General features: G+C 41.9%; 1 protein-coding gene across 3 annotated transcripts in view; it reads right to left on the bottom strand.

Moving 5' to 3' along the window:
- The window catches only part of LOC110497190 (ETS-related transcription factor Elf-2), a 48,978-nt gene that overhangs the window by 16,322 nt on the left and 8,224 nt on the right, over nt 1-24,432 (bottom strand). For 2 of the 3 annotated variants that reach the window (XM_090210034.1, XM_090210036.1), the window contains exons 2-3: nt 5,295-5,487; nt 2,432-2,690 (exon numbers count right to left, since the gene is read on the bottom strand). In XM_090210034.1, the coding sequence (XP_090066160.1) occupies nt 2,432-2,690; nt 5,295-5,369 (334 nt within the window). In that variant the 5' untranslated portion in view covers nt 5,370-5,487. Of the gene's footprint in view, nt 1-2,431; nt 2,691-5,294; nt 5,488-14,191; nt 14,471-24,432 lie in introns of those variants that run through there. The other variant, XM_090210035.1, reaches the window with a different exon arrangement.

Here is a 24,432-nt window from a genome sequence, read left to right as displayed (position 1 = left end):
TGCCTAAATCAACCAATCAAATACAGGCTTTAAACTGTTTGCCTAAATCAACCAATCAAATACAGGCTTTAAACTGTTTGCCTAAATCAACCAATCAAATACAGGCTTTAAACTGTTTGCCTAAATCAACCAATCAAATACAGGCTTTAAACTGTTTGCCTAAATCGACCAATCAAATACAGGCTTTAAACTGTTTGCCTAAATCAACCAATCAAATACAGGCTTTAAACTGTTTGCCTAAATCGACCAATCAAATACAGGCTTTAAACTGTTTGCCTAAATCAACCAATCAAATACAGGCTTTAAAACGGTTTGCCTAAATCAACCAATCAAAAACAGGCTTTAAACTGTTTGCATAAATCGACCAATCAAATACAGGCTTTAAACTGTTTGCCTAAATCAACCAATCAAATACAGGCTTTAAACTGTTTGCCTAAATCAACCAATCAAATACAGGCTTTAAACTGTTTGCATAAATCGACCAATCAAATACAGGCTTTAAACTGTTTGCCTAAATCAACCAATCAAATACAGGCTTTAAACTGTTTGCCTAAATCAACCAATCAAATACAGGCTTTAAACTGTTTGCCTAAATCAACCAATCAAATACAGGCTTTAAACTGTTTGCCTAAATCAACCAATCAAATACAGGCTTTAAACTGTTTGCCTAAATCGACCAATCAAATACAGGCTTTAAACTGTTTGCCTAAATCAACCAATCAAATACAGGCTTTAAACTGTTTGCCTAAATCAACCAATCAAATACAGGCTTTAAACTGTTTGCCTAAATCAACCAATCAAATACAGGCTTTAAACTGTTTGCCTAAATCAACCAATCAAATACAGGCTTTAAACTGTTTGCCTAAATCAACCAATCAAATACAGGCTTTAAACTGTTTGCCTAAATCAACCAATCAAATACAGGCTTTAAACTGTTTGCCTAAATCAACCAATCAAATACAGGCTTTAAACTGTTTGCCTAAATCAACCAATCAAATACAGGCTTTAAACTGTTTGCCTAAATCAACCAATCAAATCTATTTATAAAGCCCTTTTTACATCAGCTGATGTCACAAAGTGCTGTACAGAAACCCAGCCTAAATCCCCAAACAGCAAGCAATGCAGGTGTAGAAGCACGGTGGCTAGGAAAAACTCCCTACAAAGGCCAGAACCTAGGAAGAAACCTAGAGAGGAACCAGGCTATGTGGGGTGGCCAGTCCTCTTCTGGCTGTGCCGGGTGGAGATTATAACAGAACATGGCCAAGATGTTCAAAATGTTCATAGATGACCAGCAGGGTCAAATAATAATAATCACAGTGGAATCACAACAGCAATCAACTCATGTTTACAACTTCCAAACGGTACACTTGTGGACTTTTTAATATACTACAGTGGACGGCCACAAGAGGGCGATGTCTACTGGCAGACAGGCCTTACATATCCGCTTGCTGAGTTTCCTAGCAACCACAGCAAAGCTGTGAGTGACTGTAGTACTGTGGATGAAGGTGTGGAAACTAATGTACATCTCCCCAAATGAAAACAACATCTGTAAACTGGGGTGGGGTGTGTATGGGGCGGCAGGGTAGCCTGGTGGTTAGTGTTGGACTAGTAACCATAAGGTTGCAAGTTCGAATCCCCGAGCTGACAAGGTCTGTCGTTCTGCCCCTGAACAGGCAGTTAACCCACAGTTCCTAGGCCGTCATTGAAAATAAGAATTTGTTCTTAACTGACTTGCCTAGTAAAATAAAGGTTACACATGTCAAGTGAATGTAAAAATCAAAGTATAATACTTCACCCTCTTAACACTTCGCTTTATTATCAACAACTAGTGCCAAAGCTGAAAGCTGTCCCACTTCTACTCTTATTTTACTTTGTGTGTATTCAGGTTGTATATAAAAAGGTACATGTATGTAGGTAGGTAGGTAGGTAGGTATGTGTGTATGCATGTATGCGTGTATGTGTGTGTGTATGTATGTATGTGTGTGCATGTCAAAAGTTTGGACACACCTACTCATTCAAGGGTTTCTCTTTATTTTTTACATTGTATAATAATAGTGAAGACATCAAAACTATGAAATAACACATATCAAAGTCATGCAATAACTGAAAAAGAGTTAAACAAATCAAAATATATGAGATTGTTCAAAGTAGCCACCCTTTGCCTTGATGACAGCTGTGCACACTCTGTTTAACACTTGTTTGGTTACTACATGATTCCATATGTGTTATTACATAGTTGTGACGTCTTCACTATTATTCTACAATGTAAATGATAGTACAAATAAAGAAACACGAGCAGGTGTGTCCAAACGTTTGACTGGTACTGAATGTATATACCACTAGTGTATTCAGGTTGGGTAGGAAGATGGTAGATGGTATATGATATATGTAGAGCTAGGCCTGTGTGTACATCCCCACCCCGGTCTCTCACCTGTCTCCACCACCTCAGTCTCCACCTCCTGTTCTTCCCCCACGTCCTGTATCAGGTAGGTCCCGTCTTCGTAGACCAGAACCTGGGCAGAGAAATACTGCTCCAGCCCCCTGCCTGGGACCTCCTCCACGATCACTGCTGGGTTCTCCTCTTCATCCAGGTCCTCGTCTGTCTCTTCTTCCATCACGTCTCCCTCCACCTCTACCTCCACCTCCACCTCCACCTCAGCTTCACCGTCTCCCTCCTCACACTCTCCCTCCTGGAGAACAGGGGTGAGGGAGTAGGACAAAGAGGAACAGAGATGGAGAGAGGGACGAGGATAGAAAAACAGAAGGGGAGAAGGGGAGCTTGGTTAAGAAGACAGAACCTCCCAAACAGAGCACTTTCTCTACTGTTATACAGTCCTTAAAGTATAGGAGGCGTGTAAAGGAAGCGTAGGTAAAATTATGTACCGCAGCCCTGATCACGTCCTTTCATAAAAGCAAGGAAACAAGGAAAGGAAGCCAGTGAGTGTGAATATTGGAGCGCAGCACCTATCTAGTCCTGTCTTTAAGGAAAGGAGACATGTAAAGGAAGCCAGCCTAAGTCCTAGGTGATTTCACTGCTCATAATTCAACATTACATTTGAGTCATTAAGCAGATGCTCTTATCCAGAGAGACTTACAGTTAGTGAATTCATCTTCAGATAGCTAGGTGGGACAACCACATCTCATTCATAGTGAATTCATCTTCAGATAGCTAGGTGAAACAACCACATCTCAGTCATAGTTAGTGAATTCATCTTCAGATAGCTAGGTGGGACAACCACATCTCAGTCATAGTTAGTGAATTCATCTTCAGATAGCTAGGTGGGACAACCACATCTCAGTCATAGTGAATTCATCTTCAGATAGCTAGGTGAAACAACCACATCTCAGTCATAGTTAGTGAATTCATCTTCAGATAGCTAGGTGGGACAACCACATCTCAGTCATAGTGAATTCATCTTCAGATAGCTAGGTGAAACAACCACATCTCAGTCATAGTTAGTGAATTCATCTTCAGATAGCTAGGTGGGACAACCACATCTCAGTCATAGTTAGTGAATTCATCTTCAGATAGCTAGGTGGGACAACCACATCTCAGTCATAGTTAGTGAATTCATCTTCAGATAGCTAGGTGGGACAACCACATCTCAGTCATAGTGAATTTATCTTCAGATAGCTAGGTGGGACAACCACATCTCAGTCATAGTGAATTTATCTTCAGATAGCTAGGTGGGACAACCACATCTCAGTCATAGTGAATTTATCTTCAGATAGCTAGGTGAAACAACCACATCTCAGTCAGTTAGTGAATTCATCTTCAGATAGCTAGGTGGGACAACCACATCTCAGTCATAGTGAATTCATCTTCAGATAGCTAGGTGAAACAACCACATCTCAGTCATAGTTAGTGAATTCATCTTCAGATAGCTAGGTGAAACAACCACATCTCAGTCACAGTGAATTCATCTTCAGATAGCTAGGTGGGACAACCACATCTCAGTCATAGTGAATTCATCTTCAGATAGCTAGGTGGGACAACCACATCTCAGTCATAGTTAGTGAATTCATCTTCAGATAGCTAGGTGGGACAACCACATCTCAGTCATAGTGAATTTATCTTCAGATAGCTAGGTGGGACAACCACATCTCAGTCATAGTTAGTGAATTCATCTTCAGATAGCTAGGTGGGACAACCACATCTCAGTCATAGTGAATTCATCATCAGATAGCTAGGTGGGACAACCACATCTCAGTCATAGTTAGTGAATTCATCTTCAGATAGCTAGGTGGGACAACCACATCTCAGTCATAGTGAATTTATCTTCAGATAGCTAGGTGGGACAACCACATCTCAGTCATAGTGAATTTATCTTCAGATAGCTAGGTGAAACAACCACATCTCAGTCAGTTAGTGAATTCATCTTCAGATAGCTAGGTGGGACAACCACATCTCAGTCATAGTGAATTCATCTTCAGATAGCTAGGTGAAACAACCACATCTCAGTCATAGTTAGTGAATTCATCTTCAGATAGCTAGGTGAAACAACCACATCTCAGTCACAGTGAATTCATCTTCAGATAGCTAGGTGGGACAACCACATCTCAGTCATAGTGAATTCATCTTCAGATAGCTAGGTGGGACAACCACATCTCAGTCATAGTGAATTTATCTTCAGATAGCTAGGTGGGACAACCACATCTCAGTCATAGTTAGTGAATTCATCTTCAGATAGCTAGGTGGGACAACCACATCTCAGTCATAGTGAATTCATCATCAGATAGCTAGGTGGGACAACCACATCTCAGTCATAGTTAGTGAATTCATCTTCAGATAGCTAGGTGGGACAACCACATCTCAGTCATAGTTAGTGAATTCATCTTCAGATAGCTAGGTGGGACAACCACATCTCAGTCAGTTAGTGAATTCATCTTCAGATAGCTAGGTGGGACAACCACATCTCAGTCATAGTTAGTGAATTCATCTTCAGATAGCTAGGTGGGACAACCACATCTCCGTCATAGTTAGTGAATTCATCTTCAGATAGCTAGGTGGGACAACCACATCTCAGTCATAGTTAGTGAATTCATCTTCAGATAGCTAGGTGGGACAACCACATCTCCGTCATAGTTAGTGAATTCATCTTCAGATAGCTAGGTGGGACAACCACATCTCCGTCATAGTTAGTGAATTCATCTTCAGATAGCTAGGTGGGACAACCACATCTCAGTCATAGTCAGTACATTTTTCCTCATTAAAGTAGTTATCAGCAAAGTCAAGTGCGAGTGTTAGTTCAGTAAAGGTGTTTGTTACTCAGTCCAACCCTCTCACCACTCACCTGATGAGGGTCCTCCACGGCGGTCATATACTCCACCACCGCCCCTCCACTGTCAACGAGCACCACCGAGGTCATGACACATGCCCCTCCAGGCTAGATCCAGCCCTACTCACTGCTGCCTCCTGGCCCCACCTCGCTCTGCTGCCCCACGCTGGTGGCCTCTGGTACTGCAGCCAGGCCACAGCTCAGACCACTGAGGAAGAGACAGAAGAAAAGTTACTTAAACTTTATAAAGCCAGTCGTTGAGAGCCTAAGAGAGCCCGGACAGGCCTACATGATGGTAAGAGAGCCCTGGACAGGCCTACATGATGGTAAGAGAGCCCGGACAGGCCTACATGATGGTAAGAGAGCCCTGGACAGGCCTACATGATGGTAAGACAGCCCTGGACAGGCCTACATGATGGTAAGAGAGCCCGGACAGGCCTACATGATGGTAAGACAGCCCTGGACAGGCCTACATGATGGTAAGACAGCCCTGGACAGGCCTACATGATGTTAAGACAGCCCTGGACAGGCCTACATGATGGTAAGAGAGCCCTGGACAGGCCTACATGATGGTAAGACAGCCCTGGACAGGCCTACATGATGTTAAGACAGCCCTGGACAGGCCTACATGATGGTAAGAGAGCCCGGACAGGCCTACATGATGGTAAGAGAGCCCTGGACAGGCCTACATGATGGTAAGAGAGCCCGGACAGGCCTACATGATGGTAAGAGAGCCCGGACAGGCCTACATGATGGTAAGAGAGCCCGGACAGGCCTACATGATGGTAAGAGAGCCCGGACAGGCCTACATGATGTTAAGACAGCCCTGGACAGGCCTACATGATGGTAAGAGAGCCCGGACAGGCCTACATGATGGTAAGAGAGCCCGGACAGGCCTACATGATGGTAAGAGAGCCCGGACAGGCCTACATGATGGTAAGAGAGCCCGGACAGGCCTACATGATGGTAAGAGAGCCCGGACAGGCCTACATGATGGTAAGAGAGCCCGGACAGGCCTACATGATGGTAAGAGAGCCCGGACAGGCCTACATGATGGTAAGAGAGCCCGGACAGGCCTACATGATGGTAAGAGAGCCCGGACAGGCCTACATGATGGTAAGAGAGCCCGGACAGGCCTACATGATGGTAAGAGAGCCCGGACAGGCCTACATGATGGTAAGAGAGCCCGGACAGGCCTACATGATGGTAAGAGAGCCCGGACAGGCCTACATGATGGTAAGAGAGCCCGGACAGGCCTACATGATGGTAAGAGAGCCCTGGACAGGCCTACATGATGGTAAGAGAGCCCTGGACAGGCCTACATGATGGTAAGAGAGCCCTGGACAGGCCTACATGATGGTAAGAGAGCCCGGACAGGCCTACATGATGGTAAGAGAGCCCGGACAGGCCTACATGATGGTAAGAGAGCCCGGACAGGCCTACATGATGGTAAGAGAGCCCGGACAGGCCTACATGATGTTAAGAGAGCCCGGACAGGCCTACATGATGGTAAGAGAGCCCGGACAGGCCTACATGATGTTAAGACAGCCCTGGACAGGCCTACATGATGTTAAGACAGCCCTGGACAGGCCTACATGATGGTAAGAGAGCCCGGACAGGCCTACATGATGGTAAGAGAGCCCGGACAGGCCTACATGATGGTAAGAGAGCCCGGACAGGCCTACATGATGGTAAGAGAGCCCGGACAGGCCTACATGATGGTAAGACAGCCCTGGACAGGCCTACATGATGGTAAGAGAGCCCGGACAGGCCTACATGATGGTAAGAGAGCCCTGGACAGGCCTACATGATGGTAAGAGAGCCAGGACAGGCCTACATGATGGTAAGAGAGCCCTGGACAGGCCTACATGATGGTAAGAGAGACAGGCCTACATGATGGTAAGAGAGCCCGGACAGGCCTACATGATGGTAAGAGAGCCCGGACAGGCCTACATGATGGTAAGAGAGACAGGCCTACATGATGGTAAGAGAGCCCGGACAGGCCTACATGATGGTAAGAGAGCCCGGACAGGCCTACATGATGGTAAGAGAGCCCGGACAGGCCTACATGATGGTAAGAGAGCCCGGACAGGCCTACATGATGGTAAGAGAGCCCGGACAGGCCTACATGATGGTAAGACAGCCCTGGACAGGCCTACATGATGGTAAGAGAGCCCTGGACAGGCCTACATGATGGTAAGAGAGCCCGGACAGGCCTACATGATGGTAAGAGAGCCCGGACAGGCCTACATGATGGTAAGAGAGACAGGCCTACATGATGGTAAGACAGCCCTGGACAGGCCTACATAGAGAAACATCCAGCTGCTGCTCTCTTCCCTTCTGAGCCACTGAGCCACTGAGCCACTACCAGGCTTCATACCTCTAAGGGCCTGTTCCCTCTCCCTTATTCATATGGCTAAGGGCCATTGGTTGCTAAGGGCACAAGGCCCTCATTTCCTGCTCAAAGGAAGAATGATTGGACTTTGAGAGGAGGAAATACGGACTGGACACACACATTTCACTTGCCCTCCTACACACACACTACACATTTTCTTTACTTTAACTAGGCAAGTCAGTTGAGAACAAATTCTTATTTTCAATGACGGTCTAGGAACAGTGGGGTTAACTGCCTTGTTCAGGGGCGACAGATTTCAGAACGACAGATTTGTACCTTGTCAGCTCGGGGATTCGAACTTGCAACATTTAGGTTACGAGCCCAACGCTCTAACCACTAGGCTACCCTGCCGCCCCATTTCACACACACTTTTCACTTTCTCTCCCACACACAGCAGCAGAGCTGTAGGAGGCAAAACTTAACGACTGTTCCCTCCTCCTCTGATACAGGACAGGTCAATACCAAAACATAATGACTGTTCCCTCCTCTGATACAGGACAGGTCAATACCAAAACATAACGACTGTTCCCTCTGATACAGGACAGGTCAATACCAAAACATAATGACTGTTCCCTCCTCTGATACAGGACAGGTCAATACCAAAACATAATGACTGTTCCCTCCTCTGACACAGGACAGGTCAATACCAAAACATAACGACTGTTCCCTCCTCTGATACAGGACAGGTCAATACCAAAACATAATGACTGTTCCCTCTGATACAGGACAGGTCAATACCAAAACATAATGACTGTTCCCTCTGATACAGGACAGGTCAATACCAAAACATAATGACTGTTCCCTCTGATACAGGACAGGTCAATACCAAAACATAATGACTGTTCCCTCTGATACAGGACAGGTCAATACCAAAACATAATGACTGTTCCCTCCTCTGATACAGGACAGGTCAATACCAAAACATAATGACTGTTCCCTCCTCTGACACAGGACAGGTCAATACCAAAACATAATGACTGTTCCCTCCTCTGATACAGGACAGGTCAATACCAAAACATAACGACTGTTCCCTCTGATACAGGACAGGTCAATACCAAAACATAATGACTGTTCCCTCCTCTGATACAGGACAGGTCAATACCAAAACATAATGACTGTTCCCTCCTCTGACACAGGACAGGTCAATACCAAAACATAATGACTGTTCCCTCTGATACAGGACAGGTCAATACCAAAACATAATGACTGTTCCCTCCTCTCATACAGGACAGGTCAATACCAAAACATAATGACTGTTCCCTCCTCTGATACAGGACAGGTCAATACCAAAACATAATGACTGTTCCCTCCTCTGATACAGGACAGGTCAATACCACAACATAATGACTGTTCCCTCCTCTGATACAGGACAGGTCAATACCAAAACATAATGACTGTTCCCTCTGATACAGGACAGGTCAATACCAAAACATAATGACTGTTCCCTCCTCTGATACAGGACAGGTCAATACCAAAACATAATGACTGTTCCCTCCTCTGATACAGGACAGGTCAATACCAAAACATAACGACTGTTCCCTCCTCTGATACAGGACAGGTCGATACCAAAACATAATGACTGTTCCCTCTGATACAGGACAGGTCAATACCAAAACATGACTGTTCTCTCTGATACAGGACAGGTCAATACCAAAACATAATGACTGTTATCTCTGATACAGGACAGGTCAATACCAAAACATAATGACTGTTCCCTCTGATACAGGACAGGTCAATACCAAAACATACTGACTGTTCCCTCTGATACAGGACAGGTCAATACCAAAACATACTGACTGTTCCCTCCTCTGATACAGGACAGGTCAATACCAAAACATAATGACTGTTCCCTCCTCTGATACAGGACAGGTCAATACCAAAACATAATGACTGTTCCCTCTGATACAGGACAGGTCAATACCAAAACATACTGACTGTTCCCTCCTCTGATACAGGACAGGTCAATACCACAACATAATGACTGTTCCCTCTGATACAGGACAGGTCAATACCAAAACATAACGACTGTTCCCTCTGATACAGGACAGGTCAATACCAAAACATACTGACTGTTCCCTCTGATACAGGACAGGTCAATACCAAAACATAATGACTGTTCCCTCTGATACAGGACAGGTCAATACCAAAACATAATGACTGTTCCCTCCTCTGATACAGGACAGGTCAATACCAAAACATAACGACTGTTCCCTCTGATACAGGACAGGTCAATACCAAAACATAATGACTGTTCCCTCTGATACAGGACAGGTCAATACCAAAACATAATGACTGTTCCCTCCTCTGATACAGGACAGGTCAATACCAAAACATAATGACTGTTCTCTCTGATACAGGACAGGTCAATACCAAAACATAACGACTGTTCTCTCTGATACAGGACAGGTCGATACCAAAACATAATGACTGTTCCCTCCTCTGATACAGGACAGGTCAATACCAAGACATAATGACTGTTCCCTCCTCTGATACAGGACAGGTCAATACCAAAACATAATGACTGTTCTCTCTGATACAGGACAGGTCAATACCAAAACATAACGACTGTTCCCTCTGATACAGGACAGGTCAATACCAAAACATAATGACTGTTCCCTCTGATACAGGACAGGTCAATACCAAAACATAATGACTGTCCCCTCCTCTGATACAGGACAGGTCAATACCAAAACATAATGACTGTTCCCTCTGATACAGGACAGGTCAATACCAAAACATAATGACTGTTCCCTCTGATACAGGACAGGTCAATACCAAAACATAATGACTGTTCCCTCTGATACAGGACAGGTCAATACCAAAACATAATGACTGTTCCCTCCTCTGATACAGGACAGGTCAATACCAAAACATAATGACTGTTCCCTCTGATACAGGACAGGTCAATACCAAAACATAATGACTGTTCCCTCTGATACAGGACAGGTCAATACCAAAACATAATGACTGTTCCCTCCTCTCATACAGGACAGGTCAATACCAAAACATAATGACTGTTCCCTCCTCTGATACAGGACAGGTCAATACCAAAACATAATGACTGTTCCCTCCTCTCATACAGGACAGGTCAATACCAAAACATAATGACTGTTCCCTCCTCTGATACAGGACAGGTCAATACCAAAACATAATGACTGTTCCCTCTGATACAGGACAGGTCAATACCAAAACATAATGACTGTTCCCTCTTCTGATACAGGACAGGTCAATACCAAAACATAATGACTGTTCCCTCTGATACAGGACAGGTCAATACCAAAACATAATGACTGTTCTCTCTGATACAGGACAGGTCAATACCAAAACATAATGACTGTTCCCTCCTCTGATACAGGACAGGTCAATACCAAAACATAATGACTGTTCCCTCCTCTGATACAGGACAGGTCAATACCAAAACATAACGACTGTTCTCTCTGATACAGGACAGGTCAATACCAAAACATAACGACTGTTCCCTTCTCTGATACAGGACAGGTCAATACCAAAACATAATGACTGTTCCCTCCTCTGATACAGGACAGGTCAATACCAAAACATAACGACTGTTCCCTTCTCTGATACAGGACAGGTCAATACCAAAACATAACGACTGTTCCCTCTGTTTGACACAGGACAGGTCAATACCTAAACATAACAACTGTCCTGTGTTCCCTACTGTAATGTAGAGGACAGGGCTGGTGTTCCCTACTGTAATGTAGAAGACAGGGCTGGTGTTCCCTACTGTAATGTAGAGGACAGGGCTGGTGTTCCCTACTGTAATGTAGAGGACAGGGCTGGTGTTCCCTACTGTAATGTAGAGGACAGGGCTGGTGTTCCCTACTGTAATGTAGAGGACAGGGCTGGTGTTCCCTACTGTAATGTAGAGGACAGGGCTGGTGTTCCCTACTCCTACTCCCTGAGTGAGTGAGTGAGTGAGTGAGTGAGTGAGTGACTGAGTGACTGAGTGACTGAGTGACTGAGTGACTGAGTGACTGAGTGACTGAGTGACTGAGTGACTGAGTGAGTGACTGAGTGAGTGACTGAGTGAGTGACTGACTGAGTGACTGACTGAGTGACTGACTGAGTGAGTGAGTGAGTGACTGAGTGACTGAGTGAGTGACTGAGTGAGTGACTGAGTGAGTGACTGAGTGAGTGACTGAGTGAGTGACTGAGTGAGTGACTGAGTGACTGGCTGAGTGAGTGAGTGAGCGTGCACAACTGTGCATGTGGGCAGTGCAGTGGAAGTTGCCTGGTCACACAGTGACATGTCAAGACCTTGGAATGTGCAGCCCCATCATCCAAGCAACATAGTGTGTGATTGTTAAAGCACACAGGTCTGCATCCTTGAGGGCTGCAACATCCACAAGTTTCTTTCCACTCTGGCCCAAGGCTGGTGGAAAACGTTGACACTAAGATAACAGTCAAGGAAAGGATGACATCAGCAAATCACAAACCAGCTGAAGGATGATCTCTCCCACTCCCTCTCCCCCATTACCTCCCACTCCCTCTCTCCCATTGCCTCCCACTCCCTCTCCCCCATTGCCTCCCACTCCCTCTCCCTCGCTCCCATTACCTCCCACTCCCTCTCTCCCATTACCTCCCACTCCCTCCCTCTCTCTCCCATTACCTCCCCCTCCCTCTCTCCCATTACCTCCCCCTCCCTCCCTCTCTCTCCCATTACCTCCCCCTCCCTCTCCCTCTCTCCCATTACCTCCCCCTCCCTCTCCCATTACCTCCCATTACCTCCCCCTCCCTCTCCCATTACCTCCCACTCCCTCTCCCATTACCTCCCACTCCCTCTCTCCCATTACCTCCCACTCCCTCTCTCCCATTACCTCCCACTCCCTCTCTCCCATTACCTCCCACTCCCTCTCTCCCATTACCTCCCACTCCCTCTCTCCCATTACCTCCCACTCCCTCTCTCCCATTACCTCCCCCTCCCTCTCTCCCATTACCTCCCCCTCCCATTACCTCCCACTCCCTCTCCCTCTCTCCCATTACCTCCCCCTCCCTCTCTCCCTCTCCCATTACCTCCCCCTCCCTCCCTCCCATTACCTCCCCCTCCCTCCCTCTCTCTCCCATTACCTCCCACTCCCTCCCTCTCTACCTCCCTCTCTCCCATTACCTTCCACTCCCTCTCTCCCATTACCTCCCACTCCATCCCTCTCTCTCATTACCTCCCACTCCATCCCTCTCTCTCATTACCTCCCCCTCCCTCATTACCTCCCCCTCCCTCTCTCTCATTACCTCTCCCTCTCTCCCATTACCTCCCCCTCCCTCATTACCTCCCACTCCCTCCCTCTCTCTCTCTCTCTCATTACCTCTCCCTCTCTCCCATTACCTCCCTCTCCCTCTCTCCCATTACCTCCCCCTCCCTCATTACCTCCCCCTCCCTCTCTCCCATTACCTCCCACTCCCTCCCTCTCTCTCTCTCTCATTACCTCTCCCTCTCTCCCATTACCTCCCTCTCCCTCTCCCAGAAACATAGGAAATGCAGTGGCGCCAGCTGTAGTTGTTTCATAAACATGATATCAAAGTCCACAAACACAAACATTCCCTGACAGCTGCTGCACCCGATGTTCCTTTGTTCAAAACAATACTGGAACGGAGTAGTATATTCTTTGTAGCTAGTTACTGTGGGATAAACACAGGTATGACGGCCTTACACACACACACACACACACACACACACACACACACACACACACACACACACACACACACACACACACACACACACACCAGACTAAACAAGTCTCAAACAAGACCTTCAACATTGAAACCAGAATTACAGGCTGGTCAAGAGAGACTGCCATGTCACCACAGAAGTACACAACAGTTCCAAACCCTAAAAGTCAACAAAAGACAGGCAAAAAAAATAACCCCACCAAACTGTAGTTCTTAGTTTCCAAAGCTAGCGTGATTAGTTTGGACTACTGGCATAAAAACACTAGTGAACGCCTATCCATATAACCTACATTCTCTTTATGTAATGTATCACTCAGTCCAAAGTCTTGTCATTCCAACGTCTATCGAAAGCCAACATCTTCACCATACAAGATACAGAGGAGCCACACAACCACTGCAAACGTTCCTCAGACAGGCTACTTACCAAGGAACACCATGGAACAGAGAGAGCAGGTTTAGATACAGTCACAGAGTCTCATGACCTGCTCCACATGCTCAATCTGAACCCTGCACATTCATCCCCAGACTGGATCAAATATGGGAAGGATTCCAACATTCCATACAAGTATCCAACATTCCATACAAGTATCCAACATTCCATACAAGTATCCAACATTCCACACAAGTATCCAACATTCCACACAAGTATCCAACATTCCACACAAGTATCCAACATTCCACACAAGTATCCAACATTCCATACAAGTATCCAACATTCCATACAAGTATCCAACATTCCATACAAGTATCCAACATTCCATACAAGTATCCAACATTCCATACAAGTATCCAACATTCCGAGGAATCCCACAACATTCTGACTTACTCCTGCTGTTGATTCATCCATGACATCTAGAAAATGGTAGGAGCTTTGTTTGACTGTCTTTCAACAAGCTAAATAAACAAGTAGTGATACAAGGAGGAGAAAGAGAGAGAGAGAGAGAGAATGTGGCCTTGCTGCATTGCAGAACCATTCTCCTTGCCTCCATTTCTCTGTAACCTCTCTTCCTTCCATCTCTCTCTCTTCCCATCCCTCTATCCTCCTCTCTTTCCATCCCTCTCTCCTCTCATCTGTCTTCTCCATGCGGTGGAAAGAGAGTGAGCCTCAGAGAGACTCAGCACTTTGAGAGTGTGAGCCCTGCCCCCAGATCACATGATGAGGGTGGAACACACACAGCGTCACATGATACTGCAACAAACAGAGCTTTTGTTCAGACTGAGGCTAGCTGCAAAAAGATACAACGCCCTGCCTTGTGCCCTGCCCTCACTCTCGCGCACACACACACACACACACTTTAGGCTAAGATGACCTAAAGTGCACACACACAGGCCAACATTAGATGATCTCACACACCCACAGACAAACACTAGCAGTTATTCATCATCAACTATAACATCTTCCACAGCAACATCAACAGTTACAGACAGACACTAGCAGTCATTCACCATCATATTATTTATACCAGTCAGTGAGAGGTCATATTATTTATACCAGTCAGTGTCTGAGAGGTCATATTATTTATACCAGTCAGTGTCTGAGAGGTCATATTATTAATACCAGTCAGTGTCTGAGAGGTCATATTATTAATACCAGTCAGTGTCTGAGAGGTCATATTATTTATACCAGTCAGTGTCTGAGAGGTCATATTATTCATACCAGTCAGTGAGAGGTCATATTATTTATACCAGTCAGTGTCTGAGAGGTCATATTATTTATACCAGTCAGTGTCTGAGAGGTCATATTATTTATACCAGTCAGTGTCTGAGAGGTCATATTATTAATACCAGTCAGTGTCTGAGAGGTCATATTATTAATACCAGTCAGTGTCTGAGAGGTCATATTATTTATACCAGTCAGTGTCTGAGAGGTCATATTATTCATACCAGTCAGTGTCTGAGAGGTCATATTATTTATACCAGTCAGTGTCTGAGAGGTCATATTATTCATACCAGTCAGTGTCTGAGAGGTCATATTATTTATACCAGTCAGTGTCTGAGAGGTCATATTATTTATACCAGTCAGTGTCTGAGAGGTCATATTATTTATACCAGTCAGTGTCTGAGAGGTCATATTATTTATACCAGTCAGTGTCTGAGAGGTCATATTATTTATACCAGTCAGTGTCTGAGAGATCATATTATTTATACCAGTCAGTGTCTGAGAGGTCATATTATTTATACCAGTCAGTGTCTGAGAGGTCATATTATTTATACCAGTCAGTGTCTGAGAGGTCATATTATTTATACCAGTCAGTGAGAGGTCATATTATTTATACCAGTCAGTGTCTGAGAGGTCATATTATTTATACCAGTCAGTGTCTGAGAGGTCATATTATTTATACCAGTCAGTGTCTGAGAGGTCATATTATTTATACCAGTCAGTGTCTGAGAGGTCATATTATTTATACCAGTCAGTGTCTGAGAGGTCATATTATTTATACCAGTCAGTGTCTGAGAGGTCATATTATTTATACCAGTCAGTGTCTGAGAGGTCATATTATTTATACCAGTCAGTGAGAGGTCATATTATTTATACCAGTCAGTGAGAGGTCATATTATTTATACCAGTCAGTGTCTGAGAGGTCATATTATTTATACCAGTCAGTGTCTGAGAGGTCATATTATTTATACCAGTCAGTGTCTGAGAGGTCATATTATTTATACCAGTCAGTGTCTGAGAGGTCATATTATTTATACCAGTCAGTGTCTGAGGTCATATTATTTATACCAGTCAGTGTCAGAGGTCATATTATTTATACCAGTCAGTGTCTGAGAGGTCATATTATTTATACCAGTCAGTGTCTGAGAGGTCATATTATTTATACCAGTCAGTGTCTGAGAGGTCATATTATTTATACCAGTCAGTGAGAGGTCATATTATTTATACCAGTCAGTGAGAGGTCATATTATTTATACCAGTCAGTGAGAGGTCATATTATTTATACCAGTCAGTGAGAGGTCATATTATTTATACCAGTCAGTGAGAGGTCATATTATTTATACCAGTCAGTGTCTGAGAGGTCATATTATTTATACCAGTCAGTGTCTGAGAGGTCATATTATTTATACCAGTCAGTGAGAGGTCATATTATTTATACCAGTCAGTGAGAGGTCATATTATTTATACCAGTCAGTGTCTGAGAGGTCATATTATTTATACCAGTCAGTGTCTGAGAGGTCATATTATTTATACCAGTCAGTGTCTGAGAGATCATATTATTTATACCAGTCAGTGTCTGAGAGGTCATATTATTTATACCAGTCAGTGAGAGGTCATATTATTTATACCAGTCAGTGAGAGGTCATATTATTTATACCAGTCAGTGTCTGAGAGGTCATATTATTTATACCAGTCAGTGTCTGAGAGGTCATATTATTTATACCAGTCAGTGTCTGAGAGGTCATATTATTTATACCAGTCAGTGTCTGAGAGGTCATATTATTTATACCAGTCAGTGTCTGAGAGGTCATATTATTTATACCAGTCAGTGTCTGAGAGGTCATATTATTTATACCAGTCAGTGTCTGAGAGGTCATATTATTTATACCAGTCAGTGTCTGAGAGGTCATATTATTTATACCAGTCAGTGTCTGAGAGGTCATATTATTTATACCAGTCAGAGAGAGGTCATATTATTTATACCAGTCAGTGAGAGGTCATATTATTTATACCAGTCAGTGTCTGAGAGGTCATATTATTTATACCAGTCAGTGTCTGAGAGGTCATATTATTTATACCAGTCAGTGTCTGAGAGGTCATATTATTTATACCAGTCAGTGTCTGAGAGGTCATATTATTTATACCAGTCAGTGTCTGAGAGATCATATTATTTATACCAGTCAGTGTCTGAGAGGTCATATTATTTATACCAGTCAGTGTCTGAGAGGTCATATTATTTATACCAGTCAGTGAGAGGTCATATTATTTATACTAGTCAGTGTCTGAGAGGTCATTATTTATACCAGTCAGTGTCTGAGAGATCATATTATTTATACCAGTCAGTGTCTGAGAGGTCATATTATTTATACCAGTCAGTGTCTGAGAGGTCATTATTTATACCAGTCAGTGTCTGAGAGGTCATTATTTATACCAGTCAGTGTCTGAGGTCATATTATTTATACCAGTCAGTGTCAGAGGTCATATTATTTATACCAGTCAGTGTCTGAGAGGTCATATTATTTATACCAGTCAGTGTCTGAGAGGTCATATTATTTATACCAGTCAGTGTCTGAGAGGTCATATTATTTATACCAGTCAGTGAGAGGTCATATTATTTATACCAGTCAGTGAGAGGTCATATTATTTATACCAGTCAGTGAGAGGTCATATTATTTATACCAGTCAGTGAGAGGTCATATTATTTATACCAGTCAGTGAGAGGTCATATTATTTATACCAGTCAGTGTCTGAGAGGTCATATTATTTATACCAGTCAGTGTCTGAGAGGTCATATTATTTATACCAGTCAGTGAGAGGTCATATTATTTATACCAGTCAGTGAGAGGTCATATTATTTATACCAGTCAGTGTCTGAGAGGTCATATTATTTATACCAGTCAGTGTCTGAGAGGTCATATTATTTATACCAGTCAGTGTCTGAGAGATCATATTATTTATACCAGTCAGTGTCTGAGAGGTCATATTATTTATACCAGTCAGTGAGAGGTCATATTATTTATACCAGTCAGTGAGAGGTCATATTATTTATACCAGTCAGTGTCTGAGAGGTCATATTATTTATACCAGTCAGTGTCTGAGAGGTCATATTATTTATACCAGTCAGTGTCTGAGAGGTCATATTATTTATACCAGTCAGTGTCTGAGAGGTCATATTATTTATACCAGTCAGTGTCTGAGAGGTCATATTATTTATACCAGTCAGTGTCTGAGAGGTCATATTATTTATACCAGTCAGTGTCTGAGAGGTCATATTATTTATACCAGTCAGTGTCTGAGAGGTCATATTATTTATACCAGTCAGTGTCTGAGAGGTCATATTATTTATACCAGTCAGAGAGAGGTCATATTATTTATACCAGTCAGTGAGAGGTCATATTATTTATACCAGTCAGTGTCTGAGAGGTCATATTATTTATACCAGTCAGTGTCTGAGAGGTCATATTATTTATACCAGTCAGTGTCTGAGAGGTCATATTATTTATACCAGTCAGTGTCTGAGAGGTCATATTATTTATACCAGTCAGTGTCTGAGAGATCATATTATTTATACCAGTCAGTGTCTGAGAGGTCATATTATTTATACCAGTCAGTGAGAGGTCATATTATTTATACCAGTCAGTGTCTGAGAGGTCATATTATTTATACCAGTCAGTGAGAGGTCATATTATTTATACTAGTCAGTGTCTGAGAGGTCATTATTTATACCAGTCAGTGTCTGAGAGATCATATTATTTATACCAGTCAGTGTCTGAGAGGTCATATTATTTATACCAGTCAGTGTCTGAGAGGTCATTATTTATACCAGTCAGTGTCTGAGAGGTCATTATTTATACCAGTCAGTGTCTGAGAGGTCATTATTTATACCAGTCAGTGAGAGGTCATATTATTTATACCAGTCAGTGTCTGAGAGGTCATATTATTTATACCAGTCAGTGTCTGAGAGGTCATTATTTATACCAGTCAGTGTCTGAGAGGTCATTATTTATACCAGTCAGTGTCTGAGAGGTCATTATTTATACCAGTCAGTGAGAGGTCATATTATTTATACCAGTCAGTGAGAGGTCATATTATTTATACCAGTCAGTGAGAGGTCATATTATTTATACCAGTCAGTGAGATCATATTATTTATACCAGTCAGTGTCTGAGAGGTCATATTATTTATACCAGTCAGTGTCTGAGAGGTCATATTATTTATACCAGTCAGTGTCTGAGAGGTCATATTATTTATACCAGTCAGTGTCTGAGAGGTCATATTATTTATACCAGTCAGTGTCTGAGAGGTCATATTATTTATACCAGTCAGTGTCTGAGAGGTCATATTATTTATACCAGTCAGTGTCTGAGAGGTCATATTATTTATACCAGTCAGTGACTGAGAGGTCATTATTTATACCAGTCAGTGAGAGGTCATATTATTTATACCAGTCAGTGAGAGGTCATATTATTCATACCAGTCAGTGACTGAGAGGTCATATTATTTATACCAGTCAGTGAGAGGTCATATTATTTATACCAGTCAGTGACTGAGAGGTCATTACTTATACCAGTCAGTGAGAGGTCATATTATTCATACCAGTCAGTGACTGAGAGGTCATATTATTTATACCAGTGAGTGAGAGGTCATTATTTATACCAGTCAGTGTCTGAGAGGTCATTATTTATACCAGTCAGTGAGAGGTCATATTATTTATACCAGTCAGTGAGAGGTCATATTATTTATACCAGTCAGTGTCTGAGAGGTCATATTATTTATACCAGTCAGTGAGAGGTCATATTATTTATACCAGTCAGTGAGAGGTCATATTATTTATACCAGTCAGTGAGAGGTCATATTATTTATACCAGTCAGTGAGAGGTCATATTATTTATACCAGTCAGAGAGAGGTCATATTATTTATACCAGTCAGTGAGAGGTCATATTATTTATACCAGTCAGTGAGAGGTCATATTATTTATACCAGTCAGTGTCTGAGAGGTCATTATTTATACCAGTCAGTGAGAGGTCATATTATTTATACCAGTCAGTGAGAGGTCATATTATTTATACCAGTCAGTGTCAGAGGTCATATTATTTATACCAGTCAGTGAGATCATATTATTTATACCAGTCAGTGAGAGGTCATATTATTCATACCAGTCAGTGACTGAGAGGTCATATTATTTATACCAGTCAGTGAGAGGTCATATTATTCATACCAGTCAGTGACTGAGAGGTCATTATTTATACCAGTCAGTGAGAGGTCATATTATTCATACCAGTCAGTGAGAGGTCATATTATTTATACCAGTCAGTGAGATCATATTATTTATACCAGTCAGTGTCTGAGAGGTCATTATTTATACCAGTCAGAGAGAGGTCATATTATTTATACCAGTCAGAGAGAGGTCATATTATTTATACCAGTCAGAGAGAGGTCATATTATTTATACCAGTCAGTGAGAGGTCATATTATTTATACCAGTCAGTGAGAGATCATATTATTTATACCAGTCAGTGTCTGAGAGGTCATTATTTATACCAGTCAGAGAGAGGTCATATTATTTATACCAGTCAGAGAGAGGTCATATTATTTATACCAGTCAGAGAGAGGTCATATTATTTATACCAGTCAGTGAGAGGTCATATTATTTATACCAGTCAGTGAGAGGTCATATTATTTATACCAGTCAGTGAGAGGTCATATTATTTATACCAGTCAGTGAGAGGTCATATTATTTATACCAGTCAGTGAGAGGTCATATTATTTATACCAGTCAGTGTCTGAGAGGTCATATTATTTATACCAGTCAGTGTCTGAGAGGTCATATTATTTATACCAGTCAGTGTCTGAGAGGTCATATTATTTATACCAGTCAGTGTCTGAGAGGTCATATTATTTATACCAGTCAGTGTCTGAGAGGTCATATTATTTATACCAGTCAGTGTCTGAGAGGTCATATTATTTATACCAGTCAGTGTCTGAGAGGTCATATTATTTATACCAGTCAGTGTCTGAGAGGTCATATTATTTATACCAGTCAGTGTCTGAGAGGTCATATTATTTATACCAGTCAGTGTCTGAGAGGTCATATTATTTATACCAGTCAGTGAGAGGTCATATTATTTATACCAGTCAGAGAGAGGTCATATTATTTATACCAGTCAGTGAGAGGTCATATTATTTATACCAGTCAGTGAGAGGTCATATTATTTATACCAGTCAGTGAGAGGTCATATTATTTATACCAGTCAGTGTCTGAGAGGTCATATTATTTATACCAGTCAGTGTCTGAGAGGTCATATTATTTATACCAGTCAGTGTCTGAGAGGTCATATTATTTATACCAGTCAGTGTCTGAGAGGTCATATTATTTATACCAGTCAGTGTCTGAGAGGTCATATTATTTATACCAGTCAGTGTCTGAGAGGTCATATTATTTATACCAGTCAGTGTCTGAGAGGTCATATTATTTATACCAGTCAGTGTCTGAGAGGTCATATTATTTATACCAGTCAGTGTCTGAGAGGTCATATTATTTATACCAGTCAGTGTCTGAGAGGTCATATTATTTATACCAGTCAGTGTCTGAGAGGTCATATTATTTATACCAGTCAGTGTCTGAGAGGTCATATTATTTATACCAGTCAGTGTCTGAGAGGTCATATTATTTATACCAGTCAGTGTCTGAGAGGTCATATTATTTATACCAGTCAGTGTCTGAGAGGTCATATTATTTATACCAGTCAGTGTCTGAGAGGTCATATTATTTATACCAGTCAGTGTCTGAGAGGTCATATTATTTATACCAGTCAGTGAGATCATATTATTTATACCAGTCAGTGAGATCATATTATTAATACTAGTTAGTGTCTGAGAGGTCATATTATTTATACCAGTCAGTGAGAGGTCATATTATTCATACCAGTCAGTGACTGAGAGGTCATATTATTTATACCAGTCAGTGAGAGGTCATATTATTCATACCAGTCAGTGACTGAGAGGTCATTATTTATACCAGTCAGTGAGAGGTCATATTATTCATACCAGTCAGTGAGAGGTCATATTATTTATACCAGTCAGTGAGATCATATTATTTATACCAGTCAGTGTCTGAGAGGTCATTATTTATACCAGTCAGAGAGAGGTCATATTATTTATACCAGTCAGAGAGAGGTCATATTATTTATACCAGTCAGAGAGAGGTCATATTATTTATACCAGTCAGTGAGAGGTCATATTATTTATACCAGTCAGTGAGAGGTCATATTATTTATACCAGTCAGTGAGATGTCATATTATTTATACCAGTCAGTGAGAGGTCATATTATTTATACCAGTCAGTGTCTGAGAGGTCATATTATTTATACCAGTCAGTGTCTGAGAGGTCATATTATTTATACCAGTCAGTGTCTGAGAGGTCATATTATTTATACCAGTCAGTGTCTGAGAGGTCATATTATTTATACCAGTCAGTGTCTGAGAGGTCATATTATTTATACCAGTCAGTGTCTGAGAGGTCATATTATTTATACCAGTCAGTGTCTGAGAGGTCATATTATTTATACCAGTCAGTGTCTGAGAGGTCATATTATTTATACCAGTCAGTGTCTGAGAGGTCATATTATTTATACCAGTCAGTGTCTGAGAGGTCATATTATTTATACCAGTCAGTGAGAGGTCATATTATTTATACCAGTCAGAGAGAGGTCATATTATTTATACCAGTCAGTGAGAGGTCATATTATTTATACCAGTCAGTGAGAGGTCATATTATTTATACCAGTCAGTGTCTGAGAGGTCATATTATTTATACCAGTCAGTGTCTGAGAGGTCATATTATTTATACCAGTCAGTGTCTGAGAGGTCATATTATTTATACCAGTCAGTGTCTGAGAGGTCATATTATTTATACCAGTCAGTGTCTGAGAGGTCATATTATTTATACCAGTCAGTGTCTGAGAGGTCATATTATTTATACCAGTCAGTGTCTGAGAGGTCATATTATTTATACCAGTCAGTGTCTGAGAGGTCATATTATTTATACCAGTCAGTGTCTGAGAGGTCATATTATTTATACCAGTCAGTGTCTGAGAGGTCATATTATTTATACCAGTCAGTGTCTGAGAGGTCATATTATTTATACCAGTCAGTGTCTGAGAGGTCATATTATTTATACCAGTCAGTGTCTGAGAGGTCATATTATTTATACCAGTCAGTGTCTGAGAGGTCATATTATTTATACCAGTCAGTGTCTGAGAGGTCATATTATTTATACCAGTCAGTGTCTGAGAGGTCATATTATTTATACCAGTCAGTGTCTGAGAGGTCATATTATTTATACCAGTCAGTGTCTGAGAGGTCATATTATTTATACCAGTCAGTGTCTGAGAGGTCATATTATTTATACCAGTCAGTGAGAGGTCATATTATTTATACCAGTCAGTGAGAGGTCATATTATTTATACCAGTCAGTGAGAGGTCATATTATTTATACCAGTCAGTGAGAGGTCATATTATTTATACCAGTCAGTGAGAGGTCATATTATTTATACCAGTCAGTGAGAGGTCATATTATTCATACCAGTCAGTGACTGAGAGGTCATATTATTTATACCAGTCAGTGTCTGAGAGGTCATATTATTTATACCAGTCAGTGTCTGAGAGGTCATATTATTTATACCAGAGTGTCTGAGAGGTCATATTATTTATACCAGTCAGTGAGAGGTCATATTATTTATACCAGTCAGTGAGAGGTCATATTATTTATACCAGTCAGTGTCTGAGAGGTCATATTATTTATACCAGTCAGTGTCTGAGAGGTCATATTATTTATACCAGTCAGTGTCTGAGAGGTCATATTATTTATACCAGTCAGTGTCTGAGAGGTCATATTATTTATACCAGTCAGTGTCTGAGAGGTCATATTATTTATACCAGTCAGTGAGAGGTCATATTATTTATACCAGTCAGAGAGGTCATATTATTTATACCAGTCAGTGAGAGGTCATATTATTTATACCAGTCAGTGAGAGGTCATATTATTTATACCAGTCAGTGAGAGGTCATATTATTTATACCAGTCAGTGTCTGAGAGGTCATATTATTTATACCAGTCAGTGTCTGAGAGGTCATATTATTTATACCAGTCAGTGTCTGAGAGGTCATATTATTTATACCAGTCAGTGTCTGAGAGGTCATATTATTTATACCAGTCAGTGTCTGAGAGGTCATATTATTTATACCAGTCAGTGTCTGAGAGGTCATATTATTTATACCAGTCAGTGTCTGAGAGGTCATATTATTTATACCAGTCAGTGTCTGAGAGGTCATATTATTTATACCAGTCAGTGTCTGAGAGGTCATATTATTTATACCAGTCAGTGTCTGAGAGGTCATATTATTT

Source organism: Oncorhynchus mykiss, chromosome 19 (genome assembly GCF_057628025.1).
Source record: "Oncorhynchus mykiss isolate SJ-2025 chromosome 19, ASM5762802v1, whole genome shotgun sequence".
Classification (NCBI taxonomy): domain Eukaryota; kingdom Metazoa; phylum Chordata; class Actinopteri; order Salmoniformes; family Salmonidae; genus Oncorhynchus; species Oncorhynchus mykiss.
This window is presented reverse-complemented; position numbering and strand designations above follow the sequence as displayed.